The sequence below is a fragment of the Microcaecilia unicolor genome, chromosome 2 (genome assembly GCF_901765095.1).
Source record: "Microcaecilia unicolor chromosome 2, aMicUni1.1, whole genome shotgun sequence".
NCBI classification, from domain to species: Eukaryota; Metazoa; Chordata; class Amphibia; order Gymnophiona; family Siphonopidae; genus Microcaecilia; species Microcaecilia unicolor.
In genome coordinates, this window is record NC_044032.1 from 653,730,102 (window position 1) to 653,747,285 (window position 17,184).

At 46.5% G+C, this 17,184-nt stretch overlaps 1 protein-coding gene across 1 annotated transcript in view; it reads right to left on the bottom strand.

Annotated features, from left to right (window-relative positions):
- TRPC3 (transient receptor potential cation channel subfamily C member 3) overlaps positions 1 to 17,184 on the bottom strand; it is a 105,818-nt gene that overhangs the window by 65,702 nt on the left and 22,932 nt on the right. Inside the window, exons 2-3 of the mRNA XM_030191771.1 lie at positions 12,363 to 13,134; positions 460 to 645 (exon numbers count right to left, since the gene is read on the bottom strand). Of these exons, the coding sequence (XP_030047631.1) occupies positions 460 to 645; positions 12,363 to 13,134 (958 nt within the window). The remainder of the gene's footprint in view (positions 1 to 459; positions 646 to 12,362; positions 13,135 to 17,184) is intronic.

A 17,184-nucleotide genomic window follows, 5' to 3' on the forward strand; every position in this document is an offset into this window, starting at 1 on the left:
AAGCAGTTGAGGACGCCCAAAATCGGCTTTCGATTATTTATTTATTTGTAGCATTTATATCCCGCTCTTTCCCGCTCGATAGCAGGTTCAGTGCGGCTTACAAAGTGTGGTACAAAGTATCACGGAGATAATACAGGTATGGAAACAATGTATCACAGAGATGACGTAATTACATAGAGTGGGTTCAGTGCTTAGACTCCTTAGTTTCTTCTATGATTATACTCAGTATTTGCCTAGTACATCTGCAGGAGGCATATTTTCAAAGCACTTAGCCTTCCAAATGCCGATTTAGGCGACCTTGGGAGAAGGGCGCCCATCTCCCGATTTGTGTCGGAAGATGGGCTCCCTTCTCCTTCGAAAATGAGCTGGATAGTTACAGATTTGGGTATTTTTGGCAATAAGCATGGATGAAAATAAAGATTATTATAGACAAATGGATTCTGTGGCATACGGGGTTACCTTTTTCACTTCATACTTAATAGCTAGTTTGACGCGGCTCAGTGATGCTGTGTGTTTCTGCACCTCCACGGGCTCAGAGTCGACATCCCCGTTCAAAATGGCTTCCACCTCCTCTGAGTTCCGACAGAGGTCAAGAACCCCGACCACAAAGTCCTTGCACTGCATGGATAGCTTCCGATAATCATTCTGCAGAGAGGAGAAAGCAAGTTCGTGTTAGTCTCCGAGCCTTCAAATGGATCTTCTTAGGAGGCAAAAGCAAAATATGACCAAACCACTGAGTGCACAGGTTCAAGGACATTTGGGAACAACCTTGAACTTCTTGTGGTCCATGACTGCTCCTTTCTAATAATACTGTGCTTTACTGCTTCTCTCCAGCTTCCAGAAGCTGATGATCTACTCAGAAACCAGAACACATATTGTAGAGTTTCCCAACCTGTGGGTCGGGACGCAAAATAGGATCACAAAACCCACAATCTTGGTGGCCTCTCGTAGGCGCATCATTATTCTGCACCTCTGGGGGGGAGTGGGGTCATAAGTACATATAAGTACATAAGTATTGCCATACTGGGAAAGACCAAAGGTCCATCGAGCCCAGCATCCTGTTTCCAAGAGTGGCCAATCCAGGCCACAAATACCTGGCAAGATCCCAAAAAAGTACAAAACATTTTATACTGCTTATCCCAGAAATAGTGGATTTTCCCCAAGTCCATTTAATAACGGTCTATGGACTTTTCCTTTAGGAAGCCGTCCAAACCCTTTTAAAACTCCACTAAGCTAACAGATTCGTTTTAAATTTACTACATTGTAGCTTCATCGCATGCCCCCTAGTCCTAGTATTTTTGGAAAGCGTGAACAGACGCTACACATCTACCCATTCAACTCCACTCATTATTTTATAGAAATCTATCATATCTCCCCTCAGCCGCCTTTTCTCCAAGCTGACGAGCCCTAGCCACTTTAGCCTTTCCTCATAGGGAAGTTGTCCCACACAAGGTTTCTTGTAGAAAATTATTGCAGTTCATTGGGCAAGCTGCTCTTGTCTGTGCCCTTCTCTTCCGTCACCAACTCCTGAGTCCTGACTGCACGCTTTCCATTGTGCTGGGGCATATACCTAGAAAAGCCTTCCTTAAGTGCTGTGTCAGACGCCCTCTCTGACTCTGTTGAAGCCCAGCGTATAAGCCCACCTTTTATTTTTAAATCTTATGTTCAGTTGGGCTTCTCCCTGCTACTTGGAACTCCAGTTGACCACGTGGGAAAGTCATAAGTACATAAGTATTGCCATACTGGGAAAGACCAAAGGTCCATCGAGCCCCGTATCCTGTTTCCAACAGTGGCCAATCCAGGTCACAAATACCTGGCAAGATCCCAAAAATGTACAAAACATTTTATACTGCTCATCCCAGAAATAGTGGATTTTCCCCAAGTCCATTTAATAAAGGTCTATGGACCTTTCCTTTTGGAAGCCGTCCAAACCTTTTTTAAACTCCGCTAAGCTAACCACCTTTACCACATTCTCTGGCAACGAATTCCAGAGTTTAATTACACGTTGAGTGAAGTAAACTTTTCTCCGATTCATTTTAAATTTACTACATTGTAGCTTCATCGCATGCCCCCTAGTCCTAGTATTTTTGGAAAGCGTAAACAGATGCTTCACGTCTACCCGTTCAACTCCACTCATTATTTTATAGACCTCTATCATGTCTCCCCTCAGCAGCCTTTTCTGCAAGCTGAAGAGCCCTAGCCACTTTAGCCTTTCCTCATAGGGAAGTCGTCCCATCCCCTTTATCGTTTTCGTCACCCTTCTCTGCACCTTTTCTAATTCCACTATATCTTTTTGAGATGCAGCGACCAGAATCAAGTTTAGACATCCTCCAGTCCCCGTGGACTGCAATCTGCTGCTTTGCTGCTCTAACGTGCCAGGCACTGTATAGTGACAGAATTCAGATAATGTCAGGGTTTGCTTTGGCTCTGCCCAGCATTAACTCGATAGCTCCAAGACAGTCAGTAAAGATTTCCGGCAGCATTATCTGCTGCTGAAAATCCAGGTATGGACCCAGTGAGCGGCTTTTGTCTGGGTAGAAGCCAAAAACCAGGGGCATGATGAAGAATTACTTTCAATGTGAAAGTTGCTTTGTTTTGCGGTCAGAGGGTAAACTTGTTCCCTGATGTTGCCTGTGGGGGTGAGGAGGAGATTTTTCCTGCGGCTAAAATGTGTGCCCCCGGTGGAGGCCATTTTCTTTTTAACATTCCCCTGCAAATGTGTGTAACAGTGGTGTAGCCAGACTGGTTATTTTGGGTGGGCCTTATAAACTTGGGTTACCATATGTCCGGATTTACCTGGACATGTCCTCTTTTTGAGGACATGTCCGGGTAACCGGGCAGGTTTTGCCAATCTGCCCGTTTATCTGGATTTCTGGACAAACAGACAGGCTGGTGGGCGGGCCGTCTCCAAGTCTGAGCAGAAAGCAGGAACAGACTCCATGCTAGGAAAGTGAGAATATTGTGCTTCTATCTGCTTTTCACAGGAGTGAGTTGGAACAGCTGCAGTTTAAAGTGCTTCAGGAACGGGAAAAATACCAGCAGTCTGCTCAATCCAGCACTGCTGTTTCAGCAGTTCCTGTCTTCAGTGTGAATGAGAAATTTACCCTGAATCGAGATGATGCCAGCTACAGCCTCATCCTGGAGGTGCAGACTGCCATAGATAATGTTCTGGTTCAGGTGAGTGCTCTCCTTAACTAGGGTTATCATCTGTCCGGATTTACCCAGAGGCAGCGGGTTTTGCCAATCTTGCCCGTTTGTCCGGATTTCTGGACAAATGGGCAGGCTGGTGGGCGGGCCGTCCCCACCCACCAGCCTGCCCGTTTGTCCAGAAAACCGGACAAATGGGCAGTTTGCTAGCCTCCCCTCCCCTTACTTACTACTGCCCTGGTGGTCTAGTGACCTCTTCTGCCTTCGGGGCACGAAAGAGCCCCCTCTTTCCTGCCCGGAGCGCTGCCCTGCATGCTTCCTTCCTGTTGCTGATCTCGGTGCAGGGTCAAAATGGCCGCCGAGAGTTGAAGTGACCTCTCGAGACTTTAACTCTTGGCAGCCATTTTGAATCAGCGCCGAGATCACCAACAGGAAGGATGCATGCAGGGCAGCGCTCCGGGCAGGAAAGAGGGGGCTCTTTCCTGCCCCGAAGAGGTCACTAGACCACCAGAGCAGTAGTAAGGTAAGGGGAGGGGGGGGGGGGTGACGGGGAGGGGGAGTGACGGGCTGTGTGACAGGGGGAGGGGAAATGTGACAGGGGCGGAGCGTGGGTGTAAAAGGGGCGGGGCATGTGTCCTCTTTGGGGGACAAAATATGGTATCCCTATTATAACCCCCCCCCTTTTATCCTGTATCTATCTCCCTCTCCTCTACCCCTGGATCCTGGCAATTCCCCTTTCCCGGTGCACCTCACCACATTCACTGGTGGCAAAAGAAACACACATCCACTGCCTGCACTGGTGTCTGCAGGCTTCCCTCTACCGCGTCCTGCCAGAAAAAACAGGAAGTGATGTCAGCAAGGGCGGGACACGGCAGAAGAAAGCCTGCAGAGACCAGCGCAGGCAGCAGATGTGTGTTGCTGCTGTCGCTTGCAAATGTGGTGAAGTAGAGAGGGAAGTGAGGGGAGTCAGGTGGTCACTCTGGAAGTATATTTAGGGGGGGGCAGACAGGATGGGCCTGAGCCAAGAATGAGTGGACCTGTGCCCACCCAGGACCACTCATAGCTACGCCACTGGTGTGTAAGCCGGGTCTCAACCGTTTGCTAGCTCCAGCCTCAGGCCACAAAGCAGAGTTCAGTCCAGTTTTTTTTTTTTTTGTTACATTTGTACCCCGCGCTTTCCCACTCATGGCAGGCTCAATGCGGCTTACGTGGGGCAATGGAGAGTTAAGTGACTTGCCCAGAGTCACAAGGAGCTGCCTGTGCCTGAAGTGGGAATCGAAGTTTAACATTCAGAGCCAATCTCCCCTCACTCATCAGTTCCAGCACACATGCAGTCGAGCTTAGGAGTGGGTCTATGGTCCAGAATAGAAATCTGGGGGTGTGAGAAGCTATGCTTTATCCTATGGAGCTGATTGGTTCCCTCAGCTCTGTCTCTTCTACAAACCAGGCAGTACTGAAAAGCTCTCAAAGAAGTGCAAAACCTTTATTTGAACTCTTGCAACTGGCAAGCAATCCAAAATATTCTGTGTTGTTATTCCTCAGAGGAAACTCTCTTTTCCATTTCCTTCCCAAATTATATTTACAGGATACTTGGTGTTATATTTACAGGTATTTACAGCTTCTCCTGCATATGCCTATTCTGTAAGGCAGTACTATTTTCAGTGGCTGTTTCTGCTCCTCTCAGCACAAATTCAATCTCTGGGAGCTCTGACCCTCTTCCAGCGGTGATTCCTCTCTTTGGTCCAGCCTGGTTCTGGAATGGGCTCTCCCTGGCTCCAGTCCCCTGCTCCTGGGCTGGGTCTCTGCACACGTAAGCAGGGCCGCCAAGGGGGAGGGGGGCAAGGGGACAAAATTCCCCGGGCCTCCAAGGGTAGGGTTACCATATTTTGTCCCCCAAAAAGGGGGACACATGCTCTGCCCCACCACACCCACCATGCCCCCTTTCACACCCTGCCCTGCCCCCCTTTCACACCCTCGCTCCGCCCCCAGTCACATTTTCCCCTCCCCCCTGTCACACACCCCATCACTCCCCCTCGCCATCACCCCCCTCCCCTTACCTTACTACTGCCCTGGTGGTCTAGTGACCTCTTCGGGGCAGGAAACATCCCCCTCTTTGGTGCCCGGAGCACTGCCCTGCATCCTGTTGCTGATCTCGGTGCCAATTCAAAATGGCCACCGAGGAAGTCTCGCGAGGTCATTTCAACTCTCGGCGGCCATTTTGAATTGGCAGCCGAGATCAGGAACAGGAAGGATAAGCACATAAGCTCCTGGTTGTCACTTTCAGGAGCCACAATTCTCCCTTACAGCCAGTGATCACACTCCTCACTTAGGATTCCCCTTTTCTCCTCCTAGTCTCTTGGCAGGGGACCATCAGGAAACCAAAGACCTGCCCGCCCCCGCATAACTTTAGCTTTACCTCCTTCCAAACTCCTCCCTCCATCACTCTTCAGTCCCAGGGCACTATTTCTCTGCATTTTATTTCAAAACCACTCCCTGTGCACTGGGCTTCCTCTAACCCAGGGGCATCCGACCACTCCGGCCCTCTAGTAGAGACCTCCCTCCCCCCAGGGCTCTGGAAAAATCTGTGCAGGAGTGGCCTAGTGGTTAGAGTGGTGGACTTTGGTCCTGGGGAACTGGGCTCGACTCCCACTACAGGCACAGGCAGCTCCTTGTGACTCTGGGCAAGTCACTTAACCCTCTATTGCCCCAGGTACAAATAAGTACCTGTATATAATATGCAGTATGTTTCTTCTACCCTTCAGGGGTGGGGTGATCACTGAGGGACCCACCCCACAATAGCCAGGCCCCCTGCAGCCAGTCATAGAATCTATGACAAGGCAGAATTGGTGTGTAAAGCCTGAGCTGTTTCATTAAAACTTGGGGTCCATGGATCAATTTTAGCAGACAATGGAAAAAGTGCCGGTACTCAGTACCCCCCCTCAAAAAAAGCCCTGATAATATGTAAGCCTCATTGAGCCTGCCATGAGTGGGAAAGCACGGGGTACAAATGTAAGAAAAAAAAATCTATCACTTTTATATGTTTTATATGACCGTTTATATAACTTTCTTAAAGATAAGTGATTCCGATGTTAACGGGTCTGGATCCTACTTGTACTAAGGTGTGAACCTAACTGCGAAGTACTTTGCACTGTTGTGTTTATAGCTTGCTCTGCATTATTTATTTATTTATGGTTCACTTGTATCCCACATTTTCCCACTCATGCAGGCACAATGTGGCTTACAGAAAATTAAGAAAATTTACAATAAAGGAAATATTGCAAAGAGGACAGAGAATAGCCAGAAGGAGCAGTAGCTAACAATGGGAAACCAAGCAGGGTGGGGATCAAGAAGGGTGCATCAATCAGAAGAGAAACTAGGGGAGCAAGCTTTGGCAAAGAAGTGAGACTTGCGTTTTGAGGTGCTGCAGAAGAGCATTCCAGTATTTAGGGCACCAGTAGCATTAAGTGGCTTAAGTCTGAATTTCCCTTTTTTCTGATTCATGTAGACTGGAAGTGAGTCACCTTGCAACTGGATTTCTTTTGCTGTATTTATTAGTATCAGTATTTTTTCTTTCTTTATATAATCCCCCATTAAAATGGAGATTACTGAACTGATGAGAAGCTCCTCACTGGGAGAAGGGAGTTGGATGGAAGGGAGAAGGTGAGATGCCCAGCCTCCAGACAAGAGAGAGAACAATCTCTTCACTGAGGCCCTGTGAGCAGTTATGTGCTGTAACCTGTGAGCAGCTATATTTCCTGTACTCCCCAGGCACTATCCAGGTGGAAACTAAATGTTTAGATAGTTTTATAATTGATCCTTATTCAATCTGTTTTTATTTATTTTGTTACATTTGTATCCCACATTTTCCCACCTATTTGTAGGCTCAATGTGGCTTACATAGTACCGGAGAGGCGTTTGCAGACTCTGGTGTGAACAAATACAAGTGATGTTGTGGTAAGATAAAGTTCATGTGGCACAGCCACGTTAGGGCATCGTATAATGGAAGAGTTGTGTTATGTCCATTATGTACTTTAGTTTTGTGTTGCAGAGATCAGGTATTTATGTTAGATCGGTAGGGTAAGCCTTTTTAAACAGGTTAGGTTTTAGTGTTTTCCGGAAGTTTAGGTGATCGTACGTAGTTTTCAAGGCTTTTGGTAATACGTTCCACAGTTGTGTGTTTATGTAGGAAAAACTGGATGCGTAGGTTGATTTGTATTTGAGTCCTTTGCAACTTGGGTAGTGAAGATTTAGGTACGTTCGTGTTGATTCGGATGTGTTTCTAGTTGGTAGGTCAATCAAGTATGTCATGTATCCCGGGGCTTCACCGTAGATGATTTTGTGAACCAGAGTGCAGATTTTGAAAGCAAAGCGTTCTTTGATCGGGAGCCAGTGTAGTTTTTTGCGGAGGGGTTTTGCGCTTTCAAATCGCGTTTTTCCGAAGGTAAGCCTAGCTGCCATGTTTTGAGCAGTCTGAAGTTTCTTTAAGGTTTGTTCTTTACATCCCGTATAAATTCCATTGCAGTAGTCTACATGGCTTAGTACCATTGATTGTACCAGGTTGCGAAATGTTTCCCTCGGGAAGAATTGCTTCACATGTTTGAGCTTCCACATTGAGTGGAACATTTTCTTTGTCGTGGATGTGCTGTTTATAGTTCACTGTTCAATATTTTTATGAAAATAAACATAATTGTTTATTGGCTTTGCTTGTCTGGACTGACAATCCTGGTGGTTTGTGTGTTAGATCTGTGAGTGCTTTCTAGGAACTGTGGGACCACTGGGAGTGTGGCCCTCAGTAACTTAGAAATCACTGGGGATAATTTGAGAGCAGGAGACTTGCCCAGAGGTGGCTTGGACCCAGTCAGTGGGAGGAGGGTGCTAGTGTAGAGCACAGCGACAGGTGCAGGCAGACCTGAGCTGTGCTGGGGATAGACCATCTAAGTGGCCGCAGGGGTAACTCCCGGCGGGTGCTAGGCCTTTTATGACAGCCCCCCCGCCAAACAGTTGTACGTTGAGATGTTCCGTATTTCAAATATCTCTTAAAACAACACCTTGTACCTCATGAGAATTCAACATCCATTCCTGGGCTCTAATACTAAGAATGTTCCTCATGTTGAGTCTATGATTAAAAACCTAACAAGGAAGACTCAAATCCATTAGTTTATATATGCTGTTTTGAGAATTGGGGACAAAAACCATATAAAAAATCTCTTGAAATGAGACTACGTTAACTTGGTGGCTGCAGAAAAATACCCATATATCAATCAAAAATAAGGAGCTGTCCTTGGACCCCTTCTCATCTCATGGCTTCCAGTATCATCTTTTTGCTGATGACACCCAGCTGTATCTCTCCACACCAGACATCACCGCGGAGACCCAGGCCAAGGTATCGGCCTGCTTATCCAACATTGCTGCCTGGATGTCCAACCGCCACCTGAAACTGAACATGGCCAAGACCAAGCTTATCGTCTTTCCACCGAAACCCACTTCTCTTCCTCCACTCTCGATCTCAGTTGATAACACCCTCATCCTCCCCGTCTCATCCGCCCGCAACCTCGGAGTCATCTTCGACTCCTCCCTCTCCTTCTCTGCGCATATCCAGCAGACAGCCAAGACCTGTCGCTTCTTCCTCTTCAACATCAGCAAAATTCGTCCTTTCCTCTCTGTGCACACCACCCGAACTCTCATCCACGCTCTCATTACCTCTCGCCTTGACTACTGCAACCTACTCCTCACTGGCCTCCCACTTAACCATCTATCCCCCCCCTTCAATCCATTCAGAACTCTGCTGCACGTCTTATATTCCGACTGAACTGATATACTCACATCACCCCTCTCCTCAGGTCACTTCACTGGCTTCCGATCAGATACCGCAAACAGTTCAAGCTTCTCCTTCTCACCTACAAATGCACTCAGTCTGCAGCCCCTCATTACCTCTCTACCCTCATCTCCCCTTACGTTCCCGCCCGAAACCTCCGCTCACAGGACAAATCCCCCCTCTCAGTACCCTTTTCCACCACCGCCAACTCCAGGCTCCGCCCATTCTGCCTCACCTCACCCTATGCTTGGAATAAACTTCCTGAGCCCTTACGCCAAGCTCCCTCCCTACCCATCTTCAAATCCCCACTCAAAGCCCAGCTCTTCAATGTTCCTTTCGGCACCTAACCCTTTTTACCTTTCAGGAAATCTAGACTGCCCCAATTCGACTGCCCCTACTTGACCGACTGTACATTTGTCCTTTAGATTGTAAGCTCTTTCAGCAGGGACTGTCCTTCTATGTTAAAATGTACAGCGCTGCGTAACCCTAGTAGCGCTTTAGAAATGTTAAATAGTAGTAGTAATTGCAAACCCAGGATATTTATGTGCCTCCTCGACCAGAAAAAAAATGCCTTTTCTTATCTAGTGATGGCAAACGAGTTTGGGGGAGGGGAGGGGAGTCTGAATTATGGGAATTACATTTTGACATATTAAGCACACCTTGTAGCGCTATAGAAATGCTAAATAGTAGTAGTAGTAGTAGTAATATGAATGCAAATAGTCACAGTTTCTGCATAAATAGAGTTTTATCTACTGTGTCAAGCAATATTAGATATTTAGTATGATACAAATGACATAATATTCACAGCATGACTGTTTCCAGTACTTTAAAAGGTACCTAATTACAAGAAAAGTAAACTTTTTATTTAACATAGATAAATAGTCTTGAGTACTCTCAACAATGATTATAATCCTTCCTGTATCTTTTCTCAAAATTTGACTACGCTGTCAATCTAATTACACAATGGCTACCATGATATCCTCTACTACTCAACCTCCACTGTTTGAATGAAAGAGATCATTTTTACTGTTTTTAAATGTGTAAGAGCCCTGTGCCTTGAAAAAAAAAAAACAGCCTCACCATTCGCTCAAATGCATAGTTAGTCCTGCTATAGAATGCAAATATCTCTTTTATAAAACAAACAAAAGAAAACATACTTTTTAAGGATTTGCAGCGTAACCTCTCCTGGTTTGTAGATGGGGAAAAGTCAGCTCGGGGAGAAAAGCTCTGACACCGGGAAAAAAACAGTAGAATCTCTAGTGAGATTTCTGGTCCTGAGTGGAAAGAGACCTTGGATTTTCTTGCCGTGGAATCACACAGTTTCGGCCCATCGAGCCATATAGGGAGGCCCTGTCACAGTTATATTATGAACTTCCGCAAACCAGGGGTGTATCTGCATGGGGCCACAGGGGCCTGGGCCCCCGCAGATTTCGCCCTGGACCCACCTACCGCCGTCAAGCCTCCCCCGCTGCCGTTGCTTACCTTTGCTGGCGGGGGACCCCAACCCCCACCAGCCGAGGTCCGCTTCCACCTGCCGCTGCCTTTAAAAATATTTCTTCAGCTGGCGGGGGACCCCCAACCCCCGCCAGCCGACCCGAGGTCTTTAAAGTTCTTCTTCGTCCTCCGTGGCTGTGCTGCTGTTGAAAGCTGTTGAATCCAGTTCGGAGTCTGACGTCGCAGCACGTTGTACTTGTACAGGTAAGCAACGGCAGCGGGGGAGGATTGGCGGCGGGAGGGGGGTGGAGTCGTTGGTGGCGGGGGGGGGGGGGGTCTGGCAATGGGGGCTAAAATGTGCCCCCTCCCTCTGGCTCTGGCCCCCCCCCCTACCGCCGGAGTCCAGATACGCCCCTGCCGCAAACTACTGAAGACCCATCTCTTTAACAAGGCTTACCACAAAGATCAACCAATGTGAATATACACAACTCCTCCACATATATTCAGAACTGTCTTATAATAGTTGCTTGTTATACTGCTATCATGTTTTATCATTATCATGTTCCCAAGATCCTTCTATATCACTAATTGTCTATCTTCTAATATATGTCCACTATTCATGATGTATTGTAAGCCACATTGAGCCTGCAAAGAGGTGGGAAAATGTGGGATACAAATGCAATAAATACATAAATAAATAAATATATTATAACTGGGCCTCAAGCTTCTTTGCCCATATTCAAGATGGTGAAGGTGTGCTCTGAACTACTAGTACTACCAGCCATGTTCCATGCTTGTTGCCTCCTCTGACTCCGGTGCTCACCTTCCCTTCTCTTGGCTGTGTCCCGCCTGCATGGCAACAGGAAGTTGCATTATAGGAGGCAGGCATGGGACACAGCCAAAGGAAAGGAAATCCCCAGACCTGCTCAGAAGCCGCCTGCTTGAACAGCTGTAGCAGCAGCCGCCGCCGAATTTGAAGGCGTCGCTTCAGAACCGGTAGGAGGAAGGAAGAGGCAGAGGCACTAAATGGACCCGGGGAATGGCAGGAGAGGGAACCAGACCCAAGGCGGTGGGAGAAAAACTGGAAAAAAAATGGCTGGCACATACAGGCAGGAGGCAATTCAGCCTTCTGCCTGTTTGTACCTGCCTGCCACCAGAAGCTTTGTTGATGTGACGGTGGCTCCGGGCCCCCCTTGGAGGCCCAGGGCCAAGGAATCTTGCCCTCCCCCTCTTGGCGGCCCTGCAGGAACAAACAAAGCTGGAAGAAAGAACTGACCAGGCGGCTGAGGGGAGAGATCAGACTGCACCTGCTGTATGAAGCGTCCCATCATGTTCCAGAGATGATTGCCTAATTTGCCTGTACTGTTTTTGGTAAGATTGCAATAAACTATCTTCTTATATCCCAGCGAGTCCTTCTAATTATGGAGCTTGTTAATTCCTGGACTGTGTAGGGGCAGTCTGGGGGAATATGAGGTCAAGATAATTGGTGGGAACATGCAAATAATTATACACAACAAACACCGGAGAGGCACAACTCTGGAAGCCTGTTGCTGAAGCACTGGAGGACTGTAGAGCACTTCCCTAGCCAGAAGTGAGGTCATCTGTCAGCGCCCATCTATCAAAGGAAAGTGCAGCAACCAGGAAGTAAATGGCATGCTGCAGGACCCTAGTGGCTATCTGAACCAGGTGAGGGGCGTGACAGAGATGTGCATGGTTGATATCCCAGATCATCTAAAACTGCAGAACTTTAGGGGGCCTAGGCAGACCTTAGGCCCCTGATTTTTATGTTAATCATAAAATTAATCATGGCGTGTGAGTCTGTTATCATGGCAGATGAACCACTGTACAGATCATATCTTATACACGTCCCTTAAGCACCCACACTGCCTGTCATTTTCTGAACCAATATATTGTGTCCCAAGCTTTGTGTTAAATCCAAGTAGTGAATATATGAGAACTGGGTTACCTTGAACTCCTTCTCAATATTGGCCAGCTTGGCTAACTCATTGCTCAGCTCCAGGGCTGTGTGCACAGGATCCTCGCTGGACAGGGAGAGGTAGGCAGGGCTGGCCAGCCCACGGTAGGCATTGATCCTGGAGCGGGAGTGACTGAAGGCGTCATGACGCTGCTTGTCAGCGCAGTCACCACACTTGCAAAAGTAGTCATGGGGCCGTTCGATGCGGGCCCCGCGGCTCAGCAGCATGTGCACTACCTCGTACTTCTGGCAGTGAGCTGCCAGGATGACAGGGGTGACATCGGGTGAGAACCTGCTGCCGTCCTCATCGTAAGAATAGAAGTCGTCGTCCTGCAGCTCCTGCTCGCCAGGGCTCAGTGCCAACCAGCCACTTCCAGCCAGGGCGGGGTGGCTCAGAAGCGCCTCTACAATGCGCACGTAGCCCTTACTGATGGCCAACAGCAGCGCATCTCCAATCCGTGCCAAATTTGGCTTCTTCAGCAGCAGCTCCGTGACTTCCAGATGTTCGTTGCCCACAGCCAGCTGCAGAGCATTCTGGCCCATGTAGTCCACACAGTTGACATTAAGGGTATGAGACTCCTCCAGCATCCGCCGTACCACTGGGATGTTACCGTACTCTGCCGCATCCAGGAAGCGTTCCTCCTCTGCTGTCAGGCTAGTAGCCCTGCCGTGGAACATGAACGCCGGGCCTCGCACTGCCTGCCGCCTGCTCTTCTCCCTCATCGCAGTCATTCGCCACAGTGACGGGCTGCCCTCACAGGACCTGAGGAAAGATAACAGAGAGAGAGAGAGTGACCTGGGTTGCAGCCTTCATTTCCTCTCTTCCCAATCCACTATAAATATACATTCCTTTAGTGATTCATGAACAAAGCAGTTACCACCTTAGTCTTACCATCTGAACTATTACAAGATCTTATTTCTTGTCTTGCGTTTTACTTACTTTTTTTTATTCCAATTCTTTTATTTCACTTTTATTTTTATTTTTTTAATTTCACTTTTTCATTGTACGCTATTGTTTTTAAGACTTTTTAATTATGATTTCTATGTTTATACTAGCATTATATATTTTGTAGACTCCTGAGGCAGGTGCCTTGGTGCCGAAACACAACAGCTGTGTCGAGTCATTTTATGACCTTCAATAAAGATCACATCATTGAGCAAGCATCTCCTTTGGTTTCTTTGGAACAGCCAGCCCACCCTACTCTCTGGACTTTCTCTGACGACGCTCATAGGGATTGAGTGTTCCTCCACACTTTGAGTACCACCCTAGTCTACCATGTGCGAAGCCCATAAGTACATAAGTGCTGCCATCCTGGAACAGACCAAAGGTCCATCAAGCCTAGTAACCTGTTTCCAACAGTGGCCAATCCAGGACACAAGTACCTGGCAGAAACCCAAATAGTAGCAACATTCCATGCTACCAATCCCAGGGCAAGCAACGGCTTCCTCATGTTTATCTCAATAGCAGACTATGGACTTTTCCTCCAGGAACTTGTCCAAATCTTTTAAAACTCCAGATACGCTAACCGCTGTTACTACATTCTCCGGCAAAGAGTTCCAGAGCTTAACTATTTGTTGAGTGAAAAAATATTTCCTCCTTTTTGTTTTTAAAGTATTTCCATGTAACTTCCTTGAGTGTCCCCTAGTCTTTGTACTTTTGGAATGAGTAAAAAATTGATTTACTTCTACTCGTTCTACACCACTCAGGATTTTGTAGACCTCAATCATATCATCCGTCCCTTTTCCAAGCTGAAGAGCCCTAACCTCTTTAGCCTTTCCTCATACGAAAGGAGTTCCATCCCCTTTATCATTTTGGTCGCTCTTCTTTGAACCTTTTCTAATTCTGCTATATCTTTTTTGAGATACGGTGACCAGAACTGAACGCAATAAGCAATACTCAGTGCATGGGGTGTTAACAATAACAGTTTGAACAAAAGATGGTACTTAACAGGCAACTATTTCAAACGCTTGAGGTAAACAGTTACAGGTTCCATCACAGAAAGCCCAAACAGCAATCTAACTACAGAATTCTGCACTACCTGGAATGTCTGCATACAAGGATTGGGTAGTCCCAAATAAATGATGCAGCTAAGACATTACTTCAATACATTGAGCACCTTGCATGAGGTAGATTGGGAGTCCTACTAACGTATTTGTTACCATTTGTTAGCCCTCTCCTCAAGTCACTTCACTGGCTTCCTATCCGTTTCCGCGTACAGTTCAAACTCCTCTTATTGACCTATAAGTGCATTCACTCAGCAGCTCCTCAGTACCTCTCCACTCTCATCTCTCCCTACATTCCTCCCCGGGAACTCTGTTCACTAGGTAAATCTCTCTTATCTGCACCCTTCTCCTCCACTGCTAACTCCAGACTCCATTCCTTTTATCTTGCTGCACCATATGCCTGGAATAGACTTCCTGAGCCGGTACGTCAAGCTCCATCTCTGGCCGTCTTCAAATCTAAGCTAAAAGCCCACCTTTTTGATGCAGCTTTTAACTCCTAACCCTTATTCACTTGTTCAGAACTCTTATTCTATCTTCCTCACTTTAATATTCCCTTATCTCTTGTTTGTCCTGTTTGTCTGTCCTAATTAGATTGTAAGGTCTGTCGAGCAGGGACTGTCTCTTCATGTTCAAGTGTACAGCGCTGCGTACGCCTAGTAGCGCTTTAGAAATGATAAGTAGTAGTAGTAGTATACCCACACTTTCTAACAAGCTCCCATTTTGGTACAGTGTTGGAAGGGATCTTCAAGCAGACAAATCCCTGACTATTATGGCTAGTGTCTGGGCTAGAGATCTAACAATGGATGTTACAGTCCCTGACCTGCATAACCAAGTCAAATTATTGCACAGAACATATCTAACCAGAGAAGGGGGCAGATAGGACTGTGGACAGATCCCAGTTGCATTAAGTGTCATAATGCTAAGGGTAAGACTTCTTGGAATGCCCTGTGTTAACCATGTGGAACAAGGTTTTCTCAGTTTTTGAAAAAGTCACACAATAGACAGCAAAATGGAATTATCAGGCACTTGTATTGAGAGACACTCAGATTCTTTTCTGAACAGGGCCTACAAAAAGAGATGATTACGTTTTCTTTATATTGCCATTTTATTGGTCAAAACGTTAATCCTGCAATTTTGAACTTGCTCAGATGACCCTCCACTTAGGGGATGGCTTACCAGAATGCGTGATATGGCTTCTTTTGAATTGTTTACCTGCCAAAGGAAAACCTCTACCAAATGGGTGAATTACAGACAGGGGTGTGCTGGTAAATTTTTAACAACAGGCTCTTTCTCCGGACATAGCCAGCTCTGCAGTTGGAAGGGCCAGGGGTGGCCGGGGGGGGGGGGGGGGGGAGGGAGGGAGAGCAACACTTGCCTCTCTCTCCTCCCTCCCTTCTGCGGGCACGCTAGGCATACCTTTGCTGGCAGCCAATAAATGGACTGCCACCACTCCCAATGTCTTGCTCTGAGCAGCATGCTGGAACTTCTCTCACATGCTCGAGAAGTCCCAGCCTGCTGCCCAGAGCTGGAAACAAGGAGTGGGGAGCAGCAGTAGTCTATTTACTTGGCTGGCAGGGCTCAGCATCCCCACCAGCAAAGTAAAAGATAATTCAGCAGGGGGCCCAAGCCCATATTTTGGGAGTCAGTTGTTAAAGTAGCCATGGAGAGCCCTACTTTAACAACCGGCTCCCAAAATTCTTCAAAACTTAACAACCGGCTCTTGCGAGCCTGTGAGAGCCTGCTCAAGCACACCACCAATTACAGAGCCTCATGGAAACAATTTCAAACTCATAAACCCAACACATTACCAGCTAATGAAGATTGAAATCACATGTTTATGTCTTTTCACGTTCTCTCCTTCCCATTAGCATAATATATCCCAAGATACATCAACTGAACAAATTAATGTTTTTGTAATAAATGTTGTGCTTGAAGAATGAGGGGTGGGGGAGGGGGGTTTAAAGGGAAGTTTCACATGAAAAATTCAGTCTTGTGATTATACCACTTACTTCTAACTGGACCATATAAACAAATTTGATGTTATGTATGTGTAATTTCTAGACTCCTTTGTGTATTAAGTACCAGGATTTGGAAGCCATTTGTACTGTATGGCTTTCTTGATACTTGTAATACTTTAATAAAGAAAATATTTAATTAAAAAAAGGAAACAAAAAGCAGAACCACGGACTGGAGGAACAAAATTTATTGGTAGACTTGACATGGCCCGTGTCATGTCTAATAGCCTGCATCCATGTTTATTAAAATTTGCTGAATTGCTTTAGTTACAGCATAAATCAAAGCAATATACACAATAAAATCAAAACTCAAAAAAAAAATAACTATGAAAGGAACGACAAACATAAATAGGAAAGTAAACATGCACACCGAGGCACAATCAGACTGCTTTTAAAAAAACAAAGCTTCCTTCGGCAACTCAAGACAAAAGACATCCACGTACATAAAAAACACAGTGTTATGTTCTGGGGGTGGGGAAAAAGGGGGCTGTAGCATCTGAAGTGAGTGAGTGTTTATTATGGAACACGTAGACAAACATGGTTTAATGGGACAGAGTCAGCACGGGTTCAGTCAAGAGAGCTTTTGCCTCACCAATTTGCTTAATTTCTTGGAAGGCATTAATAAACATATGGACAAAGGTGAGCCCGTTGATGTAATGCATCTAGATTTTCAGAAAGCTTTTGACGAAGTTCTTCATAAGAGACTCCTGAAAAAATTTTTTTTTTAAAGTCATGGGATAGGAAGCAATGTGCTTCTGTGGATTAGGAATTGGTCATTGGACAAAAAACAGAGG